Source organism: Puntigrus tetrazona, chromosome 15 (assembly GCF_018831695.1).
Source record: "Puntigrus tetrazona isolate hp1 chromosome 15, ASM1883169v1, whole genome shotgun sequence".
NCBI lineage: Eukaryota > Metazoa > Chordata > Actinopteri > Cypriniformes > Cyprinidae > Puntigrus > Puntigrus tetrazona.
This window is the reverse complement of record NC_056713.1, coordinates 2719773-2746852: the sequence shown is the minus strand read 5'-3', so window position 1 is coordinate 2746852 and position 27080 is coordinate 2719773. Positions and strand designations below refer to the sequence as shown.

At 35.5% G+C, this 27080-nt stretch overlaps 1 protein-coding gene across 5 annotated transcripts; it reads left to right on the top strand.

The window, feature by feature from the left end:
• The first annotated feature begins 728 nt into the window (after window positions 1-728).
• nek3 (NIMA related kinase 3) lies at window positions 729-26971 on the top strand. Of its 5 annotated transcripts, none has more exons than XR_006252687.1 (15): window positions 729-986; window positions 1079-1172; window positions 1265-1362; window positions 1479-1562; window positions 2016-2083; window positions 2196-2282; window positions 2377-2431; window positions 2759-2959; window positions 3276-3384; window positions 3865-4035; window positions 4296-4430; window positions 5523-5604; window positions 6366-6436; window positions 20361-20434; window positions 26570-26971. XR_006252687.1 is itself a non-coding variant. In XM_043259301.1 (14 exons), the coding sequence occupies exons 1-13, from the start codon at window positions 870-872 to the stop codon at window positions 6424-6426; spliced, it is 1362 nt and encodes a 453-aa protein (XP_043115236.1). In that variant the 5' UTR covers window positions 729-869; the 3' UTR covers window positions 6427-6436; window positions 20361-21028. The 5 variants fall into 5 exon arrangements, 3 of the variants coding, with proteins under 3 accessions (XP_043115236.1, XP_043115238.1, XP_043115237.1); XR_006252686.1 differs by having other exon boundaries at window positions 20361-20438; XM_043259301.1 differs by lacking the exon at window positions 26570-26971 and having other exon boundaries at window positions 20361-21028.
• The last annotated feature ends 109 nt before the right edge of the window (window positions 26972-27080 follow it).

The following is a 27080-nucleotide window of genomic DNA, read 5'->3' as shown; positions in this document are numbered from 1 at the left end:
TGTAACACAGGGAATGAAAATTTCACCCCAAATAGTCAAATTGGGTAAAATTTGGTAAATTTGGGTAAAAATTGGTAAAATTTTACAGAGCGAATGTTTGCTTCACAGTAATTAATCAGCCATTTGAACAAATCCATTAAATGAATGATTAGTGGAAAAGAAGGTGACTTGATGCCCCTATTGGCAGTTTCAGTTTCAAATAGCTGCAGTAATTTTGGTATGCTGATTACTGATCAAATTTACTTTTTTCAAACAATAAGCACATGCTCTCTATAATGATAATAGGCTTCAGGGTAGGAAATCACCAAGGATTTGTTATATCTAACTACACACTATTCCTGCCATCTAGGGACTAAATTTGGGCACGGCTATGACAGAACCATTGCCTACCTCTCAAATAGATAACAAAAAAAAAAAACGTAAGTTATTATAGACATCTGTAACTGGCCCATTTCAAACAGCGCTGAGAAGAGAAGCGGCTGTCGGGTGACTAGGCGCTATTTGAGCAGCTGTATGGATAATATTTTAAACATGATACTGGTGGGAGTTCATAGCGAAGACATAGCGAAATAGTCGGTTACACAACACTGAGAGACCTTTATCAATACCCAGTTAATTTATTTAGTATTCATTGAACCTAATGTCATATTGTTTTGTATGGGAAGTGGAATGGGAGGTTGCGGTCTACGCTACACAGGTCAAAAGCGTCATCATTACGTCATGTAACAATACGGAAGTGATACTATTGCTTTTACACCCGAAACAATGGTGATGCTATCCTTAATATATCCTTAATCTAGTTTCGTACTGGTAAAAATTATTTATAAAATACAGAAATATTTTTTCTGTGTCATTTTTAAGTTGCTATTATGGATCAATATTCAGTAGAGAAAGTCATTGGCGAAGGGTCTTTCGGTCGAGCTCTTTTGGTTCAGCCAGTAAATGAAGAGCAAAAATATGTTATGAAGGAAATACGACTGCCAAAGGTAACGAAAGCTCATAATTAAAACAAGAATAATTAAAAAAAACAGTTTTTATTATAATCATACTTGTAAAATGTTCCTGTACTGATTCATAGGCTGATTCTGGGATAAGAAACAGCAGAAGAGAAGCTGTGCTACTGTCCAGAATGAAACATCCAAACATTGTGGCATTTAAAGAGTCATTTGAAGGTCTGTCAGGGTGTTTTATATAATGCAAATGACATAAATTTCATAAGGCTGACAGTCATAAACATCTCTTTTCATAAATCTTTTCTTTTCAGCTGATGGTCATCTTTACATTGTAATGCAGTTTTGCAGTGGTGGAGATCTTCTTCAAAGGATAAGACAGCAAAAAAATGTTCTGTTCACAGAGGACGTGGTATGACAAAAAAAATGAGTACTAATATTGATAGTAACTCCTTATTCCTTGAAATCCCAAACGTTCTATGTTATTTTATTGCAGTTTATGTTGTTATCATCATCTGTTTATTGTAGATCCTGAAGTGGTTTGCACAGATGTGTCTGGGCACCAAACACATTCACGACAAGAGAGTACTTCACAGGGATTTAAAATCAAAGGTAAATGTTGTTATGTTTGGTGACTTTTTTTTTCCCCTTTTTTTAAAAAAATATTTAGTCATGTTGCAGAGGAAAATAGTTTATAAAAAGTAGTAAGAAGGAAAGCCCAAAGTTATTTGCTTGCATATACATTTTTAGCCTAACTATTCTGCACTACAAAGGTGAAATGCAGTACTATAATTATACCAACCATGCCAATGTTTGATGAAGGGATTCAGGTGCAAATTTTGATAATCTAATTATTTATTAATCTTGTATAATAAGCATGATTTTAATTTTTTATTTTTATTAATTCATAATTCATTAACTTGGTATCTGAACATTTAGAAGATCTAATGCTTGATCTTGGTCTTTGCTCTCAAATTGTATAATTACTGTGTTTGGTTTTGGTAAGGCCAGTGTTATCAGTTCACTATACCATCACAATTTGATTGCTATTCATTTTCATTACAGAATATTTTCTTGACAGAGAGTGGAAGTGTGAAATTGGGGGATTTTGGTTCAGCATGTTCTCTAAACAGGTATTCAGCAATTTTTACCCAATGTATGTATTTATGTGTCATTTCATTTTGGCGTTTACAATTCTGTGCACAAATATTAGAATTTCAGTAATTTTATATGCATTTCTGCTAGTGGAAAAGCATATGCTCAGACCTATGTGGGTACTCCATATTATGTGTCTCCAGAAATATGGGACAACAAACCTTACAATAATAAAAGGTGAAGTTTTCCTGATTTTACAGCAATTCCCTGTAATTTGACATCAGCTTTACATTTCAGGTTACATATGTACTAATATGTGTGTATATTACAGTGACATCTGGTCTCTTGGCTGTGTATTGTATGAACTTTGCACACTCCAACACCCGGTAATTTCCTCGTAAAATCCTGAATAAAAATGGCTTTTACATCAAACAATGTAAAATGTTGGGCTAATCATACATGGGGCAACCTTTTGAGCAGTTTTGCCAGGCAGCTCTTTTGAGCACTGTTGCTTCAGCACTTTGCCATTGGTAATGGGTAACAAATTTCTATCTGGAAATTGTAGATCATTCTTTGGCCCTGTGTCTTACCTGGTTGCCTGTTGATTGCCTAAAGCAGGCCAGCAACATTGCTTAAAATGTTGCCCCATGTATCATCAGCCTTGGAGTGTGTAACATCAAAAACACATATTCCTTCAATCTTCCCTTCAATAGTTTCAGTCATGTAGCTGGAAGAGTTTGATCTTGAAGGTGTGTCGTGGGGCATATACACCTTTACCCAGTCACTTCTCCTATGAGCTACATTACCTCATCAAAAACATGTTCAAGACTAACCCTAAAGACAGACCATCAGTACACACAATCCTCAGCTCTCACCGTGTGTCTCGACTGCTGCATAAACACTTGGTGCCAGAGGTACATCAACTCATTATTCAATTAAATTGTTGACAAAGCAAAGTTAATTTGGGAAAAAATGGAATGTGTTGCTACTCCCCGCATAAAAAACTCATGATATTTAAGAACTGGCAGTTCAAAATAGTTTTACACAGAATATATATTTACAAAATATACAGAGAAAATCTTTTTAAGAACCAGTGGTTAAAATGTGTAGCACATGTAGTTAAAATTTTTTAAAAGATTTTTACCACTCTTATTTGTTAAATAAGACCTGTAAATTAGTTTGTAAATTATATTAAAGTACCTCTTTATTTCTCTCTGTTTTGCTGTGCAGAATAAGGAACTGGTGCAAGAACGAACACACCACTGGAGGAGAGAGAAAGGAGAGGAAGTGGCCATGTTTTTAGGACAGAAGAGTTTAGTGATCACAACTACCACTGAAGGTCACTAGCACTAGCAGATCTGCTACACATTAACTAACTGCCAATTTTAGGTAAAACCTGTAGTAAATCAACCTAACTGATTAAAGGGGTCATATGATGCTATTTTAAAGATCATTATTTTGTGTACACACACACAAAAACACACAAAAACACACAATGTGACGCAAAACTCTGCTGAATAGTTAGAAATACCAATAACAAAACAAACTTACAATCACTGATTCTAAAGCGGCAGCATTTGGGTGGAATTATGCAAATATTACCACATGGTCACCTAGACATGTGGAGGCATGTTTTAATAAAGTGTTTTAGTCCAGTCTGGATAAGCCTTCTTTTTTAGATAGAAAAAATCCTTATGTGGGAGACTTTAAGCTTTGTAACTATAAGTAGATTTAAATTCTGTAAATCTTGTACATGCACAAACTGCTATATAACACGCTAAAGAAAAGGAAAACAATTCATTTATTCATTTGTGATCAGGAACTATGCAAGTAGAACAGTCCACTTTGGAAAACAACTGCATTGATGACCCAGCTTCTCGTAAGAGATGGGCAGTCGGAACTTGTAATACTGTGCTGGGGGTCCTAAGAAATGCTGACATCATTTCCACTGGTAGTATGGAAAATGCAGAACTAACTGGTCGCATTTCAGGTACTGTACAACTAATACGTAGAATGGTATTACCCTGTTTATTGGATATATATCTTGGTAGTTGTTTAGTTAAAACTTTATTTTACAATGTCCTTGTTACATGTGCTTATAGTATTAACCGCAAACCATGTAAAATTCCCATAAACCAAACCCTGATTTTAACCATATAGTAAGTACTTGTTGTTAATTAATATAAAACTCAATAAATTAAATGCATAATTACACTTAAGCAAATTTTGCATTCTTTTGCTGTGTTATAGAAGCTGAGTGTACGAAGACCCAGGAAAGACGAGTGAGGAAACAATGGGACAAAGATCCACCTGAGAGACTCCTGAGTGCTCTGGAGAAAGCGCAGCTCTGCTATGGCTTTGAGACATACACTTTACATAGAGATGGTCAGTCTGCACACATCAGATACATCAGGACACAGAGTTATACACATTAATAACAGCAGAGTTAAAGCTGCTGTATGTAACTTTTTTTTGTCAAAAATGATCCACAATTGTTATATAAACAAGTACATAACCAGTCACTGTCCAAAACTATTGCCATACTTTAGCCCAATTCACAATGATTAGCTTGTAAAAATGTTTTCTAATTTGAGTGGTACAGGTAGTTTTTTTTTTTTTTTTGCGGATTCGAGCATAACACCAAATTATTACATCGAATGAAGCTGACAATGAAGCTGTCCCTGCAAGTACAGGCTATGGCCTCATTTGGCTGAGGATTCAGCAGGAGGCGCATTGTTTAATTATAGCCTACTCTCACAGCAGCTGGAATAATCTGAGTGAAATTAAATTTTATTCCATTTATACTTGTATTAAAAAAAAACAAGGGAGCAGTATGCTTTTTGGGTTAAAGGAATTTCTTAATATAAAAATTTGAATTGTTGATGAAAAATTAAGAGATTAGACTGTACAGAATTGAAATCTATATGTTAAGACACACTATACTCAGTCACACAATAACTTTGTTAATAAAGTACAGCAATAATAATAATTTGCAGGGTTTGATGTGATAAGAGCTAATTAATCGTTTGATTTAATCACCATTGGTAGCATGAATTATTGTAATGTTTTTATCCCCTCAGTTGGTCAGTGGTTAGAGTGGCAGACCTATTACTTGTTCAGATGACAATATCCGGTGAAAATCCTTATTTGGGTCACATATTCTAAGGTGTATTTTAGAATCTGTGATTACTATGTACAGGATTCCCACTGGTGCAGTGACTGACAGCTACACATGCACCTCAAAACTTTAGATTCATCCGCCACTGGAGCCGCACCAGAGTACAACCCATGCATGGGATATAATTTTGCAACATTAATTTTTTATAAAAGATTTCTCATCTGTTTATACTTCTTTTTATATTTATCTAGCAGTATGTTCAAATGTTATTTGGTAATGTGCTAACTTTAAAATAAATGTTTCACATGTAGTGCTTGTGCATAATCTGATTATTTTGTCATCATGTTCTCTGACCCCAGAGCATGGAGACAAAGTGGACGGCCCTGAGGAGATAATCACAGACTACAGCAGACTGGAGCCACGCTCAGATGATGAAGACACGTGAGTCAGTCACTATGACATTATGTCATTGACCAGAGGCATGGAAACCTGCTCAGGAGCCCATTCACCTCTGATCTTTAGAGAAAGCAATTAGGAATTGCCTTTTTTTTTTCCCAACGTTTTTTCCCAGCGTGTTTCCCCCATTCCATCTTCTGTATCCTCATTGCTATTTAGTGTGCAACACCCCCAACCTATGCTTCTGAAGAATCAGGCATCCCTGGCAGGCTTGCTCCAGCCGGCCCCCAGGGCGTTGGGATGGTTACGTGTTGAGTCCCATTTGTCTGACACGCTAGCCTGTCAGCATTTATGCCTCAACTACATGATGTGGTAAAGGTTGTGGCGTTTTCCATAGGGACCCCATGACGTCAGCCAATAACATAATGTCATAATTACTAACTGAAAGGGAAAGTCTCCGTTACTTGTGGATGGAGATGTTACGTGACTCTTGCCACAACCTTGATCCATGCTGGGAGTCAGGTAAGCTCTTGGCTCCTCAGCATAAACCGGAATAGTGGTTGCATGCCACCAACTTATATACCCATATGTACGGGGGAGGGGCTAGACATGCAAATATCACTAGCCAATTCCTATTGGTCTTTTCTCTAAAGATCAGAGGCGATTGGGCTTCCGAGCAGGATCCCATGACATCAGTCAATGAGCCTGCCGAGACTTTTCTCTTGTTTTTCTTCTGTTAGCAATTCTGTATATCTCCAACTAGCCTACTATTTACTATAAATCTGACTGTACTCTCCTGACTGCAGGGATTTTGAAGAGGAGTTTTCGTATGACTGGATAAATGAACTAGAGGAATTGATGGGCTAGAGAAACTTAAGTGAGTAATTGTATGTGCTGTACATATTCATCATTTTTATTTTTAATATTAAAATAATTTTATTTTATATTTAATATTTTTCATAAATCATGAAAATATAACTGTAAAGTGAAACTGATATGAAACAATATACAATCTCAATTGAAAAAAAACAGAGATCTGGTTTAGTATATTCCTACACACCTTTGTGTGTGATCAAACATATAAAAAAACCTTGTGAAGTTAAGTGACTGAACAAGTGTTGAATATTGAATCTAACCTGGCAGGAACATGTCTGGGCCATATTTTAATTTTAAATCAAAAGAAAAGAGTTATTAATTATTTTTCTAAAAAGACTAGATATAATTTATGTATTCTTTTCTTTTCTTTTTACTACTATGAAAGTATGAAATGTTTGGTGTGAAAAGTTTAGCCTCTCTCTACTGTTTGCTACATGTAACATGTACAATCATATAAACACACCTGGATCGACTTAGCAATCTTGCCACGAATGCTGTCACACACACTTTTCTTTATTTTTTTAATACATATTTGGTTAAGAAATTGCAGAAGAAAAGTGTTTTCTTTTATTGCCACTAGGTGGAATCAGTGTTATATATAAGTCCAGTGTCTGTGACAAATATTGAGTCCTAGTATTTAATAAATTGAGCAGAGGTAGGACTTTCAAACAGTTAAAGTTGATGAGATACTTAAGTGTTTAATTTAGTAATGATTGTGCATTAGTGATGAACACCAGCTGTTATGGAGAATTACAGAGGATCAGATGTTGATGTTTTCATTGGTTAAAATGATACCAGCATGGAGATTAGAGACTGGTGTTTGTTTTAGTTAACATTGATATTCTCTCGGCTACACAGGTTTCTAAAATATTATGTTAAAAGGTTGGATAACCAGTGTTATATCTGGGTCCAGAGTCAAATCTTAGTTTTTAATCAGTTGAGCAATTTTAATCAATCGATTACAATCTAAATATATATATTTTTGTAGTCAACCCTGTGAAACTAAAGCATGCAAACATTCTAGTAGTTCATCAATTTTAATTCTATGTAATGCGTATAACAATTTGAACTCCAGTATTATTTAGACACACAAGAACCAGTATATGAATTAACAAGGGTGACAATAAACAAAATGCTTTACGCTGCAATGAATGCTGGGTAATACCAAACTAAAAGCTCCCATTATGAATCTCATCTGCTACTTCAAGGTTTGATTTAGCAATACACAAATATTTGCTATGAAAAAAACATTGCAGTTACTTTAGTAAAAGGGTCAAGAGCTCAACTATGTCATAGACCGATCTCCATGATGGTGGCATAAATTTAATCAGCAACTGATTCTGTGTAATAGTCAATAACAGTAAGTGTTCATCTAATGTGCAATCATCATTTAAATAGCCTCTTAATTATCTCATTAACTTTAACTCTTGCTTAATTGGGAACACATAATTTCTAGTGATTATGATTGATTTGATTACACAGACCATCTCTGCATTTACTAAAACTTAAGTGCTTAATCTTGTCAATTATACTTACTATCACTCTATTCTCCTATTTGATACAGTTCGGTGCTTTGACACAATCTGTATTGTTAAATGCGCTATATAAATAAAAGTGATTGATTGATTGTTGAAAGAAAGTATAATAATATAGACAATTTACCAATCAAAGGAAACAATAATGGTGAGGAAATCTTATGAAATCATACAAAAAAGGAAATCTTATGTTGCTTATGTGATGTTCTCTCAAGATATTTCAGTTCTATTGAAAATTCAATACTGAAGACGTTGTGATTATTTTATATGTACAAATGGTTGCACTTGGTGAGCTATTGGTGCTTTTATTGCAAGACAACTTGGAATACACAGTTCAGAAAATAAAATACTAATAAGATGTCTTGTAGTGTAATATTTGGTTGTAAATTTCAGTCGAAGGGCAACAATAGTGTATGACTTTCAAAATAATGAAAAATAATGGGAGAATGCCTGTGGATGAATAAAACTGACTGACGGCCACACATTCACCTACTGATTCGTAAAAGAGAACTGAATTGCTCATGACGTAAACAATATTGGTATTCCCCACTGTGCCCATACATCCCATTGAATTAATGAAATCATATGAATTTAATGAGAAAGCATCAGCTAAAGTATCCCTATACATTGTTACATAGAGTTGTGTGTGATAGATGATTTGCATCGCTAAACAAACCCATAAAAACGTAACGTAAAAACAACATGTGCAGGACTAAATTTACAACAGCCATTCAACCTTTTCATTTAATTTTCACTTTCACTATTGTCATGTTTTAAGTAGCTATAATAGATTTATTGAAAACCAGGCGACCCCCTCAAGTATCTGAATGAAGTATTCACTGAATAAACTTAAGCGCTGCACTTTTCAAAGTCAGCTTTGTGTAATGCATGTTACTGGGGGATTTACTATATTTCTGCATTTCTGAAAGTGAAACCTGCTGGCAGAAAACAAATGAGCTTTTTCAGTGAGCCCATCTGCTATCTTTGCTACGTATTTTTAAGGTTGAACCAGTGGATCAACAATAAGCTAATGCATTATAAAAAGCACAAAAACACTAAGATTATTTACATTTTAATATAATAATTCATTGATAACTGTTTAAAATAATATAATACAGATACTTTTGACTTAAAAATTGTTTAAAGGCTAAAATATGAAGGACAGATTAAGTTTTTTTTTTCAATAAGACATACGTTTTTTTTTTTAAGCCTCTTAGGTTGTTTTGAGAATATTCTTTTAGCCACTAATAAAAAAGGAACTCTGTACATTTGTTTGTTGCAATTAACATATACATATACATTAGCTTGTTGTGGTATTATTTCTGTCCAATGACAACAAAGTTCTGAATTAACATAACTGCATAAGTTTTATAGTTAATCAAATCTTTAAAGACAAATTACATTAGTTATACTACACTAAGTGATTAAGGGTGGATCATTTCAGCTAACTTGATGAACCTGTGGTATCTTCTTGTAAGAGTTCACCACTGGACTGTAATACACCTCCTAGTCAGCAGGTGGCGCCTCTCTCCAGGCTTCTGCTGAACAGCACCTTTCGTTTGCCCTGATAGGTGACACCTGTGTTCAGCACTATTTAATGAGTTTGTGCCATGCTTGTTTGTTCAGTCTTGAGCCTTGGTTTCCAGTGTCAACTGTGAGATAAGTCTGTCTTGAGTTTATGTTTTTGACTATCATGTCTACTTTGTTTTTCCCTGTTTATTGGAGTCACTGATTCCTGTTTTGTTGGACTTTTCCTCAAGTAAAGTTTGATTTATTTTTGAAGACTTTTTGACTCTGGCTTTTGCTACCTCTGCACCTGAATTCATTTGTTGGGAAGTTAGCTCAGCCTGTCTACACAGAGCACTGAGTCTAGTAGACCTGGGTTCGATTCCCACTCAAAGCAGAACCGTTACACTTCTTCAGGGAGTAAAAAGAAAATAAAAATTGAAATGTTTTCACGGAACCTTGCAAAAGCTGGGTGTTACAAAAGTGAGGGAAAAGCTTTGTGTATTGCATATAATTACATCCATACAGCCTGTGATCATAACAACCATGTTTGTTAGGCATATACATTGTCATCTGAGGAGATTACAAAGATTGTAATAAGCAAAGTGATCACGCATTGTGGACCCGCCTATAGGTGCTTTTTCTACTAACACGCTCTTTAAATACACACACACACGCACACACAAAAAATTGTGCTATTTACTTTAGACTTTAGACCAGGTTTGCAAAGAGTTTAGCTGAGTTTAGTCTATTTTCAGTTTCTATTTTCAGTTACTTAAAATAACAACACGCCAACAATGGCCCTGAACACAGCGCAAACTTAGTCCATAAATTAGCTTTGACAGGTTTTGCAGTGTACAAACGCTACAGGTGTATGTGCTCAGACAACGTGCATGTCAAAAAAGCATGTAAATTAAATGTTTAACTGCAAGGATTTAAAGCTCATGGAATATAATGAGCTTGAATGTAGGCCTACTTTTATGATTGCAAAAAAGTGCAGCGTCCAGTGAGTGTAACTGTATGTTGTGTTTATGATCAAAAGTCATCATATCACACACACCTAAGCACAAGTGTTGCTGACATTTATAATAATAAGAAATGTCTCTTGAACACTGAAACCTGTGTATAAATCCAGGTTTTTTTTTCAGCTAATGGCTCTCATAAAATGAATACTATAAGTCATTTTGCAGTTTTGCCAGCTCTGCTTGATGTACGAGTGTTTTCTTTCTGACTGTTGGAAACGCTTGGTGTGCAGATAAATGCCCTAATTTTGTTTTTGAGGAAATGCTGGGCTAGTGTTAAAGCCTTATCTGAAAGCCACATAAAGGGCCTTAGAGACCAAGTCTAGGTTTTGAAAGACCTTTGTTTCTAAAAATGTAATTTTGGACCGCTCTGATATTAAATAAAAGTTAAATTTGTTACAATAGATGGTATTGTTCAATAAATAGTACTGGTGTTTTTTTCATTCAATTACAATGAATACAGCTTTTATTTATGATGATTGACTCCGCAGTACTTTACATTTACATTTACATTTAGTCATTTAGCAGACGCCTTTATCCAAAGCGACGTACAAATGAGGTAGGCATATAGAAGCAAATTAATATCAGCAAAGGGCAGTAGTGCATAAGTGCTCTTGAGTGGGGTCTTGTCTTATCTAACGCAGACACAAGTCTTTTTATTTTATTTTATTTTATTTTATTTTATTTATTTATTTTTTTTTTTTTTTTAAACAAGAAAAGGATAGGAAGGAGCAGGAGAGGAAGAGAGTGCTATCAATGTTGGGTCAAGTGCAAACGAAAAAGATGAGTTTTGAGTTGGTTTTTGAAGATTGCTAGTGACTCTGCTGCCCTAGTGGCAACGGGCAGATCATTCCACCAGCGAGGAACAGACCAGGTGAAGGTGCGCAAGAGTGATTTTGCACCTTTTTGTGAAGGCACTGCAAGACGCCTTTCGTTTGCAGAGCGTAGGTACCTAGAGGGAACATATGATTCAATTAGTGAGTGTAAGTACGAGGGAGCGGAGCCTGTGATTGTCCTGTAGGCCAGCATCAGGGATTTGAATTTGATGCGGGCATCTATAGGAAGCCAGTGTAAACTAATGAAGAGGGGTGTGGCGTGGGCCCTCCTTGGTTGCGTTGAAGACCACCCTTGCCGCTGCATTCTGGACCATCTGAAGAGGTCTGGTTGTAGAGGCTGGGAGGCCAGCAAGGAGGGCGTTGCAGTAATCCAGTCTACTCAGGACTAGTGCCTGGACGAGGATCTGTGTAGCGTGTTCTGATAAGTACGGTCTGCTGTACAACATCAGGAAAAACACAAACCTACAAGATCGAGCAGTTTTTGAAATGTGCTCAGTGAAAGTTAGCTGGTCATCAATGATCACTCCAGTACTTCCAGTACTTGAGTGGAATAAATTATAGTCTTGTGATGTGTTAACGTGAAACAGACTGTGTAAAGCTGACAAATGACCCAATTAGGCTGTTCTGTTTTTGACATAAAACATAAAATATATTTCTGCATGGCAACTCTCGGAGGGAAATGTTAATGTGTTTATCTTTTGCGGAACAGATCTGCTGTGCTTCTGGTGCCACTACCAACACTGCTGCTGTGAGCATGTAAGATGCTGCTGCTGCACATATAACATATATGAAATAGCCACAAATGGCATACATGATTTACATATCTATACAGTTGGAGCTAGGGAAGGTAAAGATTTCTGAAATGCACTGCAACTGCTACATCGAGCATTAGCCAAGTGTTTGAATGTTCAGAAGTAAGCTCATTGGCTGCTGATACAAAATGAACCAATCAGCTACCCCATGCAATGATATTATTATGTCAGACTGCACCACTTTTGTTTTTTGAACAACAATGTGGCATGTTTTGCATAGGAATGCAAAAAGTGTGCTTTTAAATACCATTTGTGACAGTGCAAAATTAAATAAACCGTTCAGCCACAATATTTGCTTTCTTTAGTTTTTACTAAGTGGAAATGTACCATTATAGTTTCTATGTTGGTTTGTCTAGATGCCGCCATCCACTGAATACTGCACACCATTAAACACAAAACAAATGCCATAGAGCATTTCCTCTTGTAGGAAGGAGACATGAAATCATGACTTTCTAAAGAATAACAAACAAAACAGTAAAGTTAACAGTAAATTGCACATTGTATTAAGTGTTAGACCACATATTCTAGACTAAAATATGTTTCTGCTGGCTGGTCTCTCACTTTCTCATCTTATGGTACATTTCTTACAAATGTTGCTGCTTAATTCGTAGAATCAGAAGCTCAGGGTTAAAAATAACACAAAAAGTTTTTATAAATTAAAAAAAAATAACGCACCCCCTGAGAAACCTGATGAAAGTGCTTTAATAATTGGCGATTCTATTGTACGAAACGTGAAAATAGAGCCACCAGCCACCATGTTGACCAGGAGCCAGAGCGTCTGACATCTTGTCAAATTTAAAAGTGCTGGCTAATGCTAAATATAAATTCCATAAGATTGTTATTCACGTCGCCGCTAATGATGTTCGACTTCGCCAGTCGGCCATCACTAAAAATAACATTAAAAAAGGTTTGTGAATTTGCAAGTACAATGTCAGACAATGTAATATGCTCTGGTCCCTTCCCTGCTTATCGGGGTGATGAGATTCACAGCAGACTGCTGGGTCTCAATGGTTGGATGTCTAAGTGGTGCCCGCAGAATAACATAGGTTTTATAGACAATTGAATGAGTTTCTGGGGCAGACCTGACCTGTTAAAAAGAGATGGTCTTCATCCCTTCTGGGATGGTGCCGCTCTTCTATCAAGAAATATGGCATATATTCTTAGAGCTTAGGAAGCAGACAGACTGGCTAAACCGAGAGAAAGACCAAACCAAATTAAAAGCAATAATTTAACTGATGTTCAACAAATAAAAACAATTTATAATACAAAGAAGCAAATGATAAAACTTGGCTTGCTGAATGTTAGATCCCTTTCTGCAAAAGCACTTTATATAAATGATTTGATCAAAGATCAGAACCCAGATTTGCTCTGTCTGACAGAAACCTGGCTAAAACCAGATGAATACATTACTTTAAATGAGACTACCCCCCAAAATTACTGCTATAAAATTAGCCATGTCTAAAAGGTAAAGGGGAGGTGTTGCTACAGTTTATAACAATATTCTCAATACTTCTCAGAGTGCAGGCTTTAAGTATACCCCATTTGAAGTTTTGATGCTGCATATAACATTATCTATAGAATCATGTGCTAGTGGAAAAAAACCCTGTCATGTTTATACTGGCTACTGTATACAGGCCACCAGGGCACAGCATAGATTTCATTAAAGAATTTGCTGATTCTCTAATACTGGCTGCAAATAAAGTCTTAATTGTTGGTAATATTTTAATAATATCCCAGATCATGTCGGAGCATTGTTTGGCTCATTTTGAGTTCACAAATAAACACTTGTTGCAACACGATGCAGCCCTACTAGATCTGACTGCAGCTGCAGCACAAACCTTAAGTAAAAGATTTAATAATGCTTTGTCTGGAAATGACAGATTTATTTTTATCATGCTGTCAAAACATTTACATGCAATATCAAATGAGCATTGATGCTGTTTCCTGTGCAATGACATTAGCCAATCATAACATTGATTGATTACTGACAAGCCTTTAGCCAATCTCACATGATGCAATTTTGGCCACGGTTTAGTCACCTGAGGCAAATTTTGAAAATTCTAAACAATTTATTTAATCCTAGGCTAAATCTATATCTTTGATTGCTGGTTTAACATGTTCACCGAAAAGTTGATTAATTGCTATTGTGATTAAATTTGACCTAATGAAATTCTGGCAGAAGATTGTCTTGCAATGTGCTGCCTTTTAAGACTAATGCCATAACTGTCTTAGTTCTTCAAGACAAGCCATCAGAATTAATGCTACAGATGCTATAGATGACCACCATAAACTCTGGTGCTCCTGGCCACCAAATTCATATATATTGCTTTTGCTATGATAAACACCAGTTGCACATCTGTTTTCATTAGGGAGTATAGTGCTGCTTACTCTAGCCTTCTTAAATACGCTGGTATTACCACTAATCATACTACTTTTCATGATAGCCAACATTTCATCCCAGTGTGTAAAGACTGAAGCATACTGGACAATTTTTAATTGTTAATCAATAAATCAATCATTCACCTACATTTATGTAGCGCTTTTAACAGTACATATTATGTCAAACTGAACAGTGTCAAATTGGTCAGTATATGACAAGATTAAGCACTTAGTTTTCAGCTAAAGGCATTTCATTATTGAATGCAGAGACGTTGTCTAGATCAGCTCAGTTTCAATAGGATCTCTGAAATCAAATTGACAATAATCGCTAGAAATTAAGTGTCCCCAACTAAGCAAGCCAGAGACGACAGTGGCAAGGAACCAAAAGTCCTGTGACAGAATGGAGAGAGAAAAATCTTGGGAGAAATTAGGCTCAGTTGTGGGGAAGCAGTTCTCCTTTGGCTAGATTAAACCAGCACTTAATTTCCAGTTCAATTTTAAATCCAGCCATGTCAGATTATGTAAAGGATTTATTGTGGGTTTGTAAGCGTGTGAGTGATTCCTGTGATATGTCTCTGGAGCTTGTCGTGACAATTTTAAAAACAGCTCTCAAAGGTAAAAGACAAATTCAACAAATGCTCTTTAAGGATTTTATTCTTGTAAGAAGGTCAGACAGTCGTACAGAAACACAGAGTTTGCTGCAGAGTGCAACAAATATGACACGACAGTCCTGCTATTTATATCTTGTCTCACCCTCAAGGTTACCATTCTTAACAGCTGTACTTTTCCACACATGAGTAAGAGATAGAAAGAAGATATATATATATATATATATATATATATATATATATATATATATATATATATATATATATATATATATATATATTTTTTTTTTTTTTTTTTTTTTTTTTTTTTTAAATGCTCATCTTAAATCTAAAGGATTTAAATGATACGGTACACATCTTACATTAGCTGTTATTCCACATCTCTTTTTATACCACTTTCTTTCTCTCTCATTTGTCTTTGGCAGTTTTTATTTTCTGCCTCACCTCTTTATCCTTCTCTGTTTTCCTGGCAATGTCATCCATCACCACCACTTTCCCATTTAATGTCTCAATCAGACAGTACAGGAAAAGGATAAGTCCAGCAGATGGACAGTGACCTACTGATCTTAACTTCCTACAGACTCCATTAAGCTCTCTATTTATTTGTCCCAACTTCTGAAATTGCAGACACAAACCATTTATAAAATAAAAAGGTTTCTTTTCAAAAAAACTAAACTGAACCAGAGCATTCACTCATGAAAATGTTGATTTTGACAAATTCTATTTACATATATAATCTTTCTGGGAAGTATTTTCACTAAATAAATCTATACAAGTGTGTTTCTATCTAATTACGTGTGTCTAGATATTTAATATGAAAATAAATGTGGCCTAATTTGGTTATGATGGTCTTTTCTTATTCAACTATAATCATGAAATTGTAACTGTACTGTCCTGCCATTTGTTTGATTCAAAATAAAGCAAAAGCAGTATTTTTAAGTTTTTAAATTTACATTTTTAAACTCCTTTCTAGTTGAATAGATTTTAAAATGTTTTAATGAAACATATTACATGGAGTGTTTAGCACTCACGTGACATTCATCTCACCTTATTCTTACAAATAAAACATTAGGTCATGCACAGATGATCATGTCTCTTTCAATTTAAATCTACAGTTATTCACAACAGATTTAAAAAAAGCTTCTATATCAATCAATCAATCATTTTTATTTATATAGTGCTTTTAACAACACAGGTTGCACTGAACAGTATAAAGCAGAAGAATACAATGACAGGGATGTGTAATGACGAGAATGAACAATTTGTTATTAAATGCAGTCTCTGTAATCAATTCGACGATAATCACTAGAAGTTAAGTGTCCCCAACAAAGCAAGCCAGAGACGACAGCGGCAAGGAACCAAAACCCCATCCATACAGAATGGAGAAAAAAAAAACCTTGGGAGAAACCAGACTCAGTTGGGGCCAGTTCTCCTCTGACCGGACGCCCAGCACTTAACGTCCAGTACAATTTTAAACGCAGATGTGTCAGATAGTGTAAATGACTTAGTGTGTGTGTGTGTGTGCATCAGGATCTGGTGATCTGTCCACAGAGCGCATCTAGGTGTTCTGGTCTCTGATGAACATAATCTTTGGGTGCTGATCCACCATCTAGTCTGGATACAAACTGTGAAACAGATTAAGAAAGAAACAAGAATAATATTAGCATAGATGCCGTTCTTTTTACGATGTCACAAGTACATCGTGTTTTAGGAGTAGTGTTCCTGGTTCCAGCAGATCTAATTAATGCAGCCTAAAAATCCTCGGATTTGAATAATAAACGTGTGTTGGTGTGTTATGTGTAGGCTAGGTTAAAAAGATGTGTCTTTAATATAGATTTAAACTGACAGAGTGTGTCTGCTTCCCGAACAGAGTTAGGGAGATTGTTCCAGAGTTTAGGTGCTAGATAGGAAAAGGATCTGCCGCCCGTAGTCGATTTTGATATTCTAGGTATTATCAAATGGCCAAATGAGTTTTGAGAACGCATGAGCGGACGTGCAGGACTATAATGTGATAAGAGCTTGCTGAAGTATTGAGGAGCTAAACCATTCAGGGCTTTATAGGTAATGAATAAGATTTTAAAATCTATCTGATGTTTGATAGGGAGCCAGTGCAGTGTTGACAGAACCGGGCTAATATGATCATACTTCCTAGTTCTAGTAAGGACTCTAGCTACTGAGTTTTGGACTAGCTGAAATTTGTTTATCAAGCGTGCAGAACAACCACCCAATAAAGCATTACAATAATCTAACCTCGAGGTCATAAACTCATGAATTAATATTTCTGCATTAGATGTTGAAAGCATAGGTCGTAATTTAGATATATTTTTAAGATGGAAAAACACAGTTTTACAGATGCTGGAAACATGGTTTTCGAAGAAAAGATTGCTGTCAAACAGCACACCTAGGTTCCTAATTGATGATAAAGTATCAACAGAGCAGCCATCAAGTGTTAGACTGTGTTCTAGATTATTATATGTGGGGTTTTTAGGTCCAATTATTAGCACCTCCGTGTTTTCAGAATTTAGCATTAAGAAGTTACTCATCATCCAGTTTTTTATATCAATTACGCATTCTGTTAAATTCTCAATTTGGTGTGTATCACCAGGCTGCGCTGAAATATAGATCTCAGTATTATCAGCTTAGCAGTGAAAGCTAACACCATGTCTCCTGATAATATCTGCCAGAGGTAACATGTATAGGTTGAAAAGTTACGGTCCTAGCACCTGAACCTTGAGGAACTCCATATTTCACTTGTGAGCGATATGATACCTCCTCATTTAGTGCTACAAACTGAACATATATATGAACATACGTGCCAGAAAAAGTGCGGGGGACGAATTTAGGTGATATTAAAAGTGTTTGTGGTTGGAAACTAGTCGTGTGTTCTGTTAAATAATATTTATATTAGTTCATAATTTAATTTGTATTACTTTTTTTTATTTACAGCTTTTTATTCAACTATTTACAGCATATTCACTCATATTAATATATGGTGATTTTATTGTTTTTACCAGGTTTACTGTATTAAAATTGTGTAAATTATTTTTTTTTTAAATATGTAAATGAGAACAGTAATGAGAATTTGAAATTATTTCCGTGAAAAGGAGAGAAAAGTTATTTAAAAAACATATGGTTAATAACTATTTATAATACAATTAAGAATATATCATAAGCAAAAGCTCAGAATCTGACCTTGTGTCTGAATCTTGAGTGTGACATTTAATTGGGCCTGCAAAGAAAAATAAAAGCTGAAAGGTGTGAAACCACTTCCTACAATAAGATTTTTTTTTCTCTTCAACTGTTGCTTGCATGCAGGTTTAATATCAACCAGTTCTAAAGCATATCCTGTAGTTTCTTTCTCTCTCTCTCTCTTTTTTTTTACTTTTTTTTCTTACTTTATAGTGTGTTCTGATGTGTCCCACATTATGTAACTGCAGAGGGGAATAAACAGATCACTTGTATCTGTTTTCCGTGGCCGCTGTGGTGATTCTGTTTCAGATTGCATGTCATGAAATTCACACGTTAAGCTTCAATGAAATAATTTACCCAAATTATATCACCTGTCACCTTTGTACAGTACTTGTTTCAAACCTATCACAGAAACTGTGTTGAAATTTGAAAACTATAGATTTAATTACATGTGCATTAAAAATGTATCATAAACATCATGGGTCAAAATGTGAGATAAGATATGTCTAACTTATGAATAATGCTAATCATTTTAAGAAAGCTGGGATTTTCCCAATTACAAGCCTCAGTCAACGATCCTGTGTTTTTATGGCTCTGACATTGTTATTGTCTCACTCTATTGTTTTTGTATACTGAATTTTCACCAGATGGTACACAAAAAAAAAAATTGCTTGGTGGGACTGGCATGCCAATGTAATTTATCCCGTGCTCACTACCCAAAGGTCAAACATGGGTAAAAATAGAAACATGCGTTGGTGGAGCAGTGTATTGAGTTTTTAGAAATATGTTGCTGAACCATTGTTCCCCGTTGTCTCTGATATGTCTCCCACTGATTTGAAAAGAAATGAAACACTCCATCTGTTCTTCAGTCTTCCTTCCTTTCCAGCCAAGAATAGCACAAAAAAAAATCTTAAATGCAGGTCATGTTTGTCACTGAGGCTTGAAGGACTTATAATTTAATGCTTTTGTTCCATATATGTTCAGTTCGTTGTTTTAGGGCAGAGATTTACATTTATTAATTTTGCAGACGCTTTTATCCAAAGCAGCTTATAATTGTGGAATACATAAAGCAATTCTTCATAATAAGGGAAACCATTACAGGAAGTGCTCGTGATACCAAGTCCCAGGCATTGTTCAAAGTACAAGCTAAAAAGGGAAGGAATAAATAAAGACAAGTTTTTTGTTTTTAACTGTTTCCAACATTGATAATAAGAATTATTTTTTAGCTCTAAATTGTGTATTAGAATGATAATTTTCTGAGTTATAAAAATATACATATACAGTATATAATATTTATTTGGTTTAAAAAATAAATTCATAAGATTAGGTGTACAGAGTTTGTTTCTGTAATAAATGTTCTGTTCCTCCCAAGCAGTCCTTTTTTCATTTATGCTGGCTCATGGTGTCTATTGTTAAAAGTGACCCACCTCTGAGCTATGACAAGGATCAGCACATTTGAAACTGCAACTGAATACATCTGTCTAGAACAATACTTATAAATTTGGCAACAGCTACTTTAATGATCTTAAGACTGGCATTATGAACAGTAGAGCTGGACAGTTATGATAAGACACTGAGTAACCTCAGCTAAACCTGCTTCTATTTGTGTGTGTGTGTGTTTATTTCATAAGGTTTCCAGGAAGTCGGTAGCTTATCACTTCCTCTCTGCACCGGATAAACTGAAACATCATATAGTCACAACCTCTGAAGCACTTTTACAACTGATTCAAGTACTTAGTGCTTTAACTGTTTCGATTATTGTACATAAGTATATGTACATTTTTTTTGTTTTGTTTTTTGGACAGAAACAAAAACTTAACTAAGCAACAATAATAGATTATGCCAAGTGCTGGTATGTGGAATTGTTAGTTATTTTGCTGTATTTTAAAATTTACTTTAATGCGTTTTTCACATGTAGAGGAGTAGTAGTAGACATTTTTCACACAGCAAAAATAAAACGTTTATTTTTACTAAGTGTAGTTTTTATAAAGGTATACTTTCTTTGCACTAATGTGTGGCTTTGTCACGGATTTGCCAGGTTCTGCCACCACCCAATCACGGTGATCTCTTTTACCTGGAAGGCCAGGCATACTCTCCTTCGGACCTCCCGGAGCAAGTAGTTTTTTTAAACATAAACCTTTTAAGATTTGTAGTACATTACAATTGTACTTTATTTTCACAAGGGTTGAATAAGCAAATGCTTACAATTTCTCATGATTTTATATTAAATTTGGTAACACTTTATGATAAAGTTACATGAATTACCATGAATTCATGTATAAATTCATGCATAAATCATGCCTTACTTCATGCATTAATATCTTAATTAATTATCAGTAACTAACATGAGTCCAAAGTCCTTCATGGATAAACTACACATTAATTAAAACATTAACTAAGATGGGTACATCATCATGGTTTATTACACATGATCATGATGTGTTCTTTGTTCACAAAAAAAGAAAGAAAGCACTATCTACTTTGGATAATATCATGAATTTTTAAATAAAAATAGCATTATTTTGTGCAGGTAAAAACTACTTGAATTACTAAAATATTTACAAAAATCCACATTGCCTCATGCATGCATAGAGGTTAGAACAGTCTATTAATTAATGTTAGAACATTTTTTGAATTAGTTATTAAGCTCGTTCATATAGCCACCAGGAAAATGGACAGACCCCAAATACAAAAGTTTTTGTTTCTCATGACTTAAGTCAGTGTGTGGCCACTCAGTCCTTTGAAATACTGAAAACCAGTGTGCAAGTTGCAGGAATCTACAGCTTCAGCTATTTAAAAAAAAAGTTGGTAGATTCTTATTGAATATTTACAAAAATTAATAAGTTTGTAAATGAACTGCCATGTGTTTGTGCCATTTATGTGCTTAACAGTGTATTTTTGTTCAGCGTTAAATATTTAATTTCAATATTTCTACACCTAACCAAAATTACCCCCAATCTACACCTAAACCCAATTTATAGTAAATATAGACAATTTGTAAACAATAACAAAAACTTTGGAACACTACTGCACATGTCTGGTCCTAAAGAATTTCCTGTAGGACCATGTTTAAATCTCATCTGTCAAAACAAAAATATTTTTTTGGTTTGAGCGAATACGTAATGGTTAAATCATTCAAAAGTCATTCAAAAACTTAAATGGTGATTGGGATTATCCTTTAAAAATGGCTGAGGCGCAAACCTACAAAAAACATTCAAATTAGTCCTCCAGACGTCTCAAATCAGCTCTGATTCATGCTGCGTGTGTGTACAAGAGAAATGGCGGCAAATGCGTATCACAGTTTGGATGCTTACAATTACCTTCTTAGTGGAAAGGTTAGGACCATTTGTCCGTACAGTGGATGACATCAGTGTTGTTAGTTAATCTGAAGCAAGACAAACAGTGTCACTTATGTACTTGTCATATTTTGTCGTTAAGATGTCCCAGGGAGATGATTAGTTTACATTTCACTTGCATTGCTGGACTGTATATCTATGTAAATATCTATGTAAATATTAATTTTCATGCTGTACAACGCTTTTCACTGTACATATCATTTCTGCATACTGCAGCTTTACAGAACATGCATATATATGCATATATGCATACGCTAAATTAATGCTAGTAAACTAATCACTACATGCTATTATTACTGATCAAGATAAGAACACATTAAAATTTAATGTGTTCTTAGTTTGAAATCAAGTTTGTTACTGTGGAATAATAATATTAATGTTTGAATGCTCTGAGCCATCATGTGGTCACAAATAAACAAGATGAAAGCAATTCAGTGTTGGCTACCATGTTTTGCATAAACCTCGCACATTTACTGTAAACACATATACAATAGTACTCGTCAAAAGTGTGGGCACTATTACTATTTTAAATTTTTTTGAAAGAAGTGTCCTATGCTCATCAAGCCAGCATTTAATTTACCCAAATACAAGCAAAAACAGTAATATTCTGATATATTATTATGATGTAAAACAATAGTTTTCTATTTTAAAATGTAATTTCTGTGATCAAATTTGAATTTTCAACATCATTACTCCAGTCTTTAATGTTACATGACCCTTCAGAAATTATTTTAATATGATGATTTATCATCAGTGTTGTAAACAGTTATGCTTCTTAGTATTTTGTATAACCTATGTGTAACGCCCAACCAGCAGAGAGAGCCTTCACCCGAATACTAACTGTGTTCAACCCCTTCAGCTTCCTCTACAACCACTTCCTGTTTGAGGGCTTTATAACCAGAGGCCCTCCAGGCGTTTGGACTGATGTTTCGGTATAGACCCATTGCCTGCCTATTCACTTTAGCCTTTTGGATTAGCCCCTTACACGTTGTAACACTCCGCGATTTAGGATGTGGAGAGTACAAACAATATAAGAGGGACGTTCGCTCCGCTCAACAAGAAATAAGAAATAAAGCACAGACACAATAGCTTGTATCAAATTACCCTCTGTATTATGTAAAGTGACCCACAGTACAACAATTTCCCTGAAATAAGTGTATGAGTGGTGGATATATGTGATATGTACAATGTCTCTGAGTCCGTGAACTATATACAAGATTTGAATCATTAAGAGTTCTCTTATGAATGTCTCTGAGCAGAATCCAAATACAGCAACCAAAAATTATTACATGCCTCCTTGAAAAGTCCTCCAACATGTACAACGAACTCTATTAGAGAGGCGGATATAATCTAAAACTTGAACCTGGGCAAAAATCAGTAGCAAACAGTGTTGAGCACCGAACGCAGGGAGCGGGCTATCTTTATCTCAGTAGTGATTTCCTTGTTGTGATCACGTGACTTATATCATTCCGGGAAAACGCACACCAGCTGAGGCGGTGACACAGAAAGGGTGTGACAATTAAATAAATAATAAATCAACAATACATGAGCGACAGTCAACAATGTTATAAATTAATCACACCTTATGTGGCAGTGCTACAATGTCGACAGATTGGATGTTCTGCCTGCCTGCTTGTATATTATTATTTTGCCTGTTTAAAAGGATTCAATTTAAGTTTACTTTACTTAAGGAGCGCCTACAACCTCATCAGAATTATGGTGGGTGATGAGTGGAGAACTGCTTTTCTCACAACCAGGGGGCACTACAAATATCAGGTTATGCTGTATGGGTTAGCCAACTCACCTGCAATTTTCCAATCCTTCATCAATGAGATCTTCAGGATATCATCAACAAGTTTGTGGTAGCCTATATCGATAACATCCTCATATATTCCAGGAAGAAGCTGAACATCAGCCATGTAAGAGCAGTCCTTTCTAGACTAATAGAAAATCAGCTCTACATAAAAGCTGAGAAGTGCCTGTTTGGACTGATGTTTTGGTATAGACCCATTGCCTGCCTATTCATTTTAGCCTTATTGATTAGCCCCTTACACATAGACAGATCGAACTGCTACTTGCTGGTTTTGACTGTCTACCTGTCTACTCATATTTGTGTAAAAAAGAACACCATTTATTTAAAATATAAATATTTTACAACAACATGCACTACTTTTAAACATGAACAACTGCAAATAGTGTTACACTAGCATCCAAGTTTACAGTATACATTTCTATTATGGGTTACTTTACTCACTGAATTTACCTGCTGGCAAGATAGCTAGACAACCAATGTGAACTCATATACTCACACAACACTTGGCAATAAAACGGTAATAAATACTTGCCATTTTCTCTAAACAATAATCAAAACGACATTCCTTACCCGACTGGAGAAGAAGATCTGCTAGATGCTATTCTGTCTTGCTTCATTGTCACAATCCAGGTGCATTTCTCTGAAATCTAATGGCTTTAATTTTCGATCATTCGTAAATTAATGTTAGTTCCAGGGCAGAGTTAGTTCCATTGCCCACAACAATGGAGCCACAAGGATCTAATTTTAGCAGAATTATACATATTATAGCAATCGTATTGTGCATCAAGCGCCTATTGCCATAGTTTTGAATGTGCTTGAACACAAACTGGAAATGTCCAAGGACCCAAGACGTCACTTCCTAAATGGAACGAATAGCCATCGACTTTGCAGCTAGTAGTTGGTCTGTCGCTCTCTGCTCTTGATGGAGATGAAGATCGCAGAATAAAGCCTTGGATTTGTTTCTTTTACTCACAGTCAAATGGATTGTGAAGATGTGGATTACACCGCATGAACAAAATAATTTCCGTTTGTAATTTTGTTGCGTTTTTGGTGTATTTCATGGTTTTATGTTCAGTCACAGCATGTTGGAGAAAATGCCTTTTGTGTCCCACGGAAATTAAAATAAATTTCACATGAAAAGAAATGGTTAAACGTTTGCAGTAATGTTATTCATTTTAAGGATCCAAAATGCATTGTTTAACATTATGTAATCCTATTCTTCAAAATGAGTGGCAGCAGATATCACACAGAAAATATTTTATTTTATATTAAGTAAACGGCTAAACAATTTAATGATGCAATTGAAAAAAACTGAAAGCCAGGTGTCAGGGTGTGGTTTAGCATGAAGGAGCACTCTACGACAATAAAAAAATCGTAAACAGTTTTAATCTTCTTCAAACGGATAAAACAACAATATGCAGGCAGGCAGGCAAGCAGGCAGACAGAAAAGCAGAACAAAAACCATACGTATAAACCTTGACGATCGGACCAACTGAATACAAACACACAGGACTTAAATATACAAGGAAATAACTAAATTAACAAGACACGGCGGAAGACGATAAAGACAATTAACTAAAGTAGGTCACACGGAACACATGGCACACGACAAAAACGACAACAAAAGTCCAAAGACGTGACAGCTGTTGGAAACCTTTTTTTTTAGCTTCTTTTTAAGAAGAGAACAGGAGATTCTTGGTAAAGCAGGAGTTCGTTTTTATTTCGTTGCTGTAGTCATCTGCAAGAAGTCTTCAAGAAATCTTTAAGAAAATCGTCAAGCAATCTCCAAGAAAAAAATCTAACTAAAACATGCTAGGTTGAAGTTTATATGTTTCAAGGGGGAGGAGTACATAGAGGTGGAGACCATTAAAACAAAAGTATGCAAATGCAGAACAGGAACTTAGCCTAGAACAGGAACTTTCCCGATCCTTGATCTATTTAGCATCCAAGTGTCAATCAAATGCATAGGTGAAACAAAAGGCACAGTTGTACCTTAGGATTAGCATTCACACTTGACTTAGGACACCTACCAGATGTTCAAGAACTGAAAGACAAAAGATAACTGTCTCAGGGCTTGGGCTTCCTGCTCTTAGAATGTAAATTACAATACACATTCAGCATATACTGTTATATTGGAATCTGTGTTTAACTTTTTATAAATTTGTAATACAACACAGCTGAGTACAATAATAATGAAATTAATAAGGCAATTTCAATATTCATAAGGATTCATTTTTTGTAGATGTTGTTGCATCAGTATTGTAGGCTAAAATGCTGAAAATGCATAAATATTGGTTTGTTCAGATGCTGTAAATATATCAGTATTGTACGTTTTAGTGCCTATGAAATGTAGGTAAATACACTTTTTTGATAAAACCACATTTTACATAATATACAATAAATACAAATTATCATGAGATGCATTACTTTGCAAAGAAGAAAAGTTAAGTACTTTTGTGTACATTGTGTGCAAAAGCTTCATAATTGTAACTTTCAAACTTTCATATTTGTGCCATTTCATAATTATGCCATCATTAATAACAAACTGATATTTAGTATTTTAAAGGACCAAGTCACCACTTTCGTTGAGGGGACACACACATGATGAAGTCATGAGAAACTTGAGAAACATGCTTATTTAATGATGACTACTATATTTTGATGTCAACAGAATTCACATGCTGTGGTATGGTTGGCCAAAGTTGGGGAATGTCCATTTACCTGCAGGTTACTATGAAGAATACATGAACATGCTTGATAACACATCATAATTACTGAAAAACATTAGTTCTCATATTATCTGATAAACCTTTTCAGCCTGTATGCATGTATAGATTTTTGTATATTCCTTTATTAATTAAAGTAGTCTTACCTGCACAAAATAAATCTGCAAAAACTCAAGATAATTCATTTACCATAAGCCTAGATTTATCCAAAATGAATAGTAAAGATTTTTTTGCTATTGCTAAGTATTACATAAAGTATTACAGCCTGTCACCACTCTATTGTGACGAGTTGGCTGCCCCTCCCCCTTGATTGTCATTATCACCCCATCCTTTATTCGCCGCCCTTCACCAGGTTCCCAACAGGAGTGGGCATGCGTGAGAGGAGGGGGCGTGGCATTGGACAGGTCTGGCGGCCTGTGACGAGGCACACCTGAAGTGCATCGAACCTCATCACCGCTGCCGTTAAATGCCGAGCACGCCTCTCCTCGAGAGAGGAGTGAAGGAAGAAGTGAAGGAGAAGCCACAGGAAGAAGCCACCACCCCTCGCACCCCGGACCAGAGAGGGGAGCGCATGCGGCCGCCGGACTCCGCCCCTTACCTAGACCCTTCCCCTTGGAACACTACCCTACCTACACTCCCCATGCAGCATGACGAGGACACCAGTTCCCCCGTTTATTTTGGACACTCTTTCCCCTGGACACTTTATTTTGAATATTTTTGTTAATAAAAAGCCTCTCCGAGGCCTGAAGCCACACCCACTGTGTCTGTCGTTAGCTCCTCCTGCCACAATAGGACAAAAGACCTATCCAGTAATCAGTGTTGCTGGAAATAAGGGTGCTGAGGCATGCTGCAGAGTTTGTGTT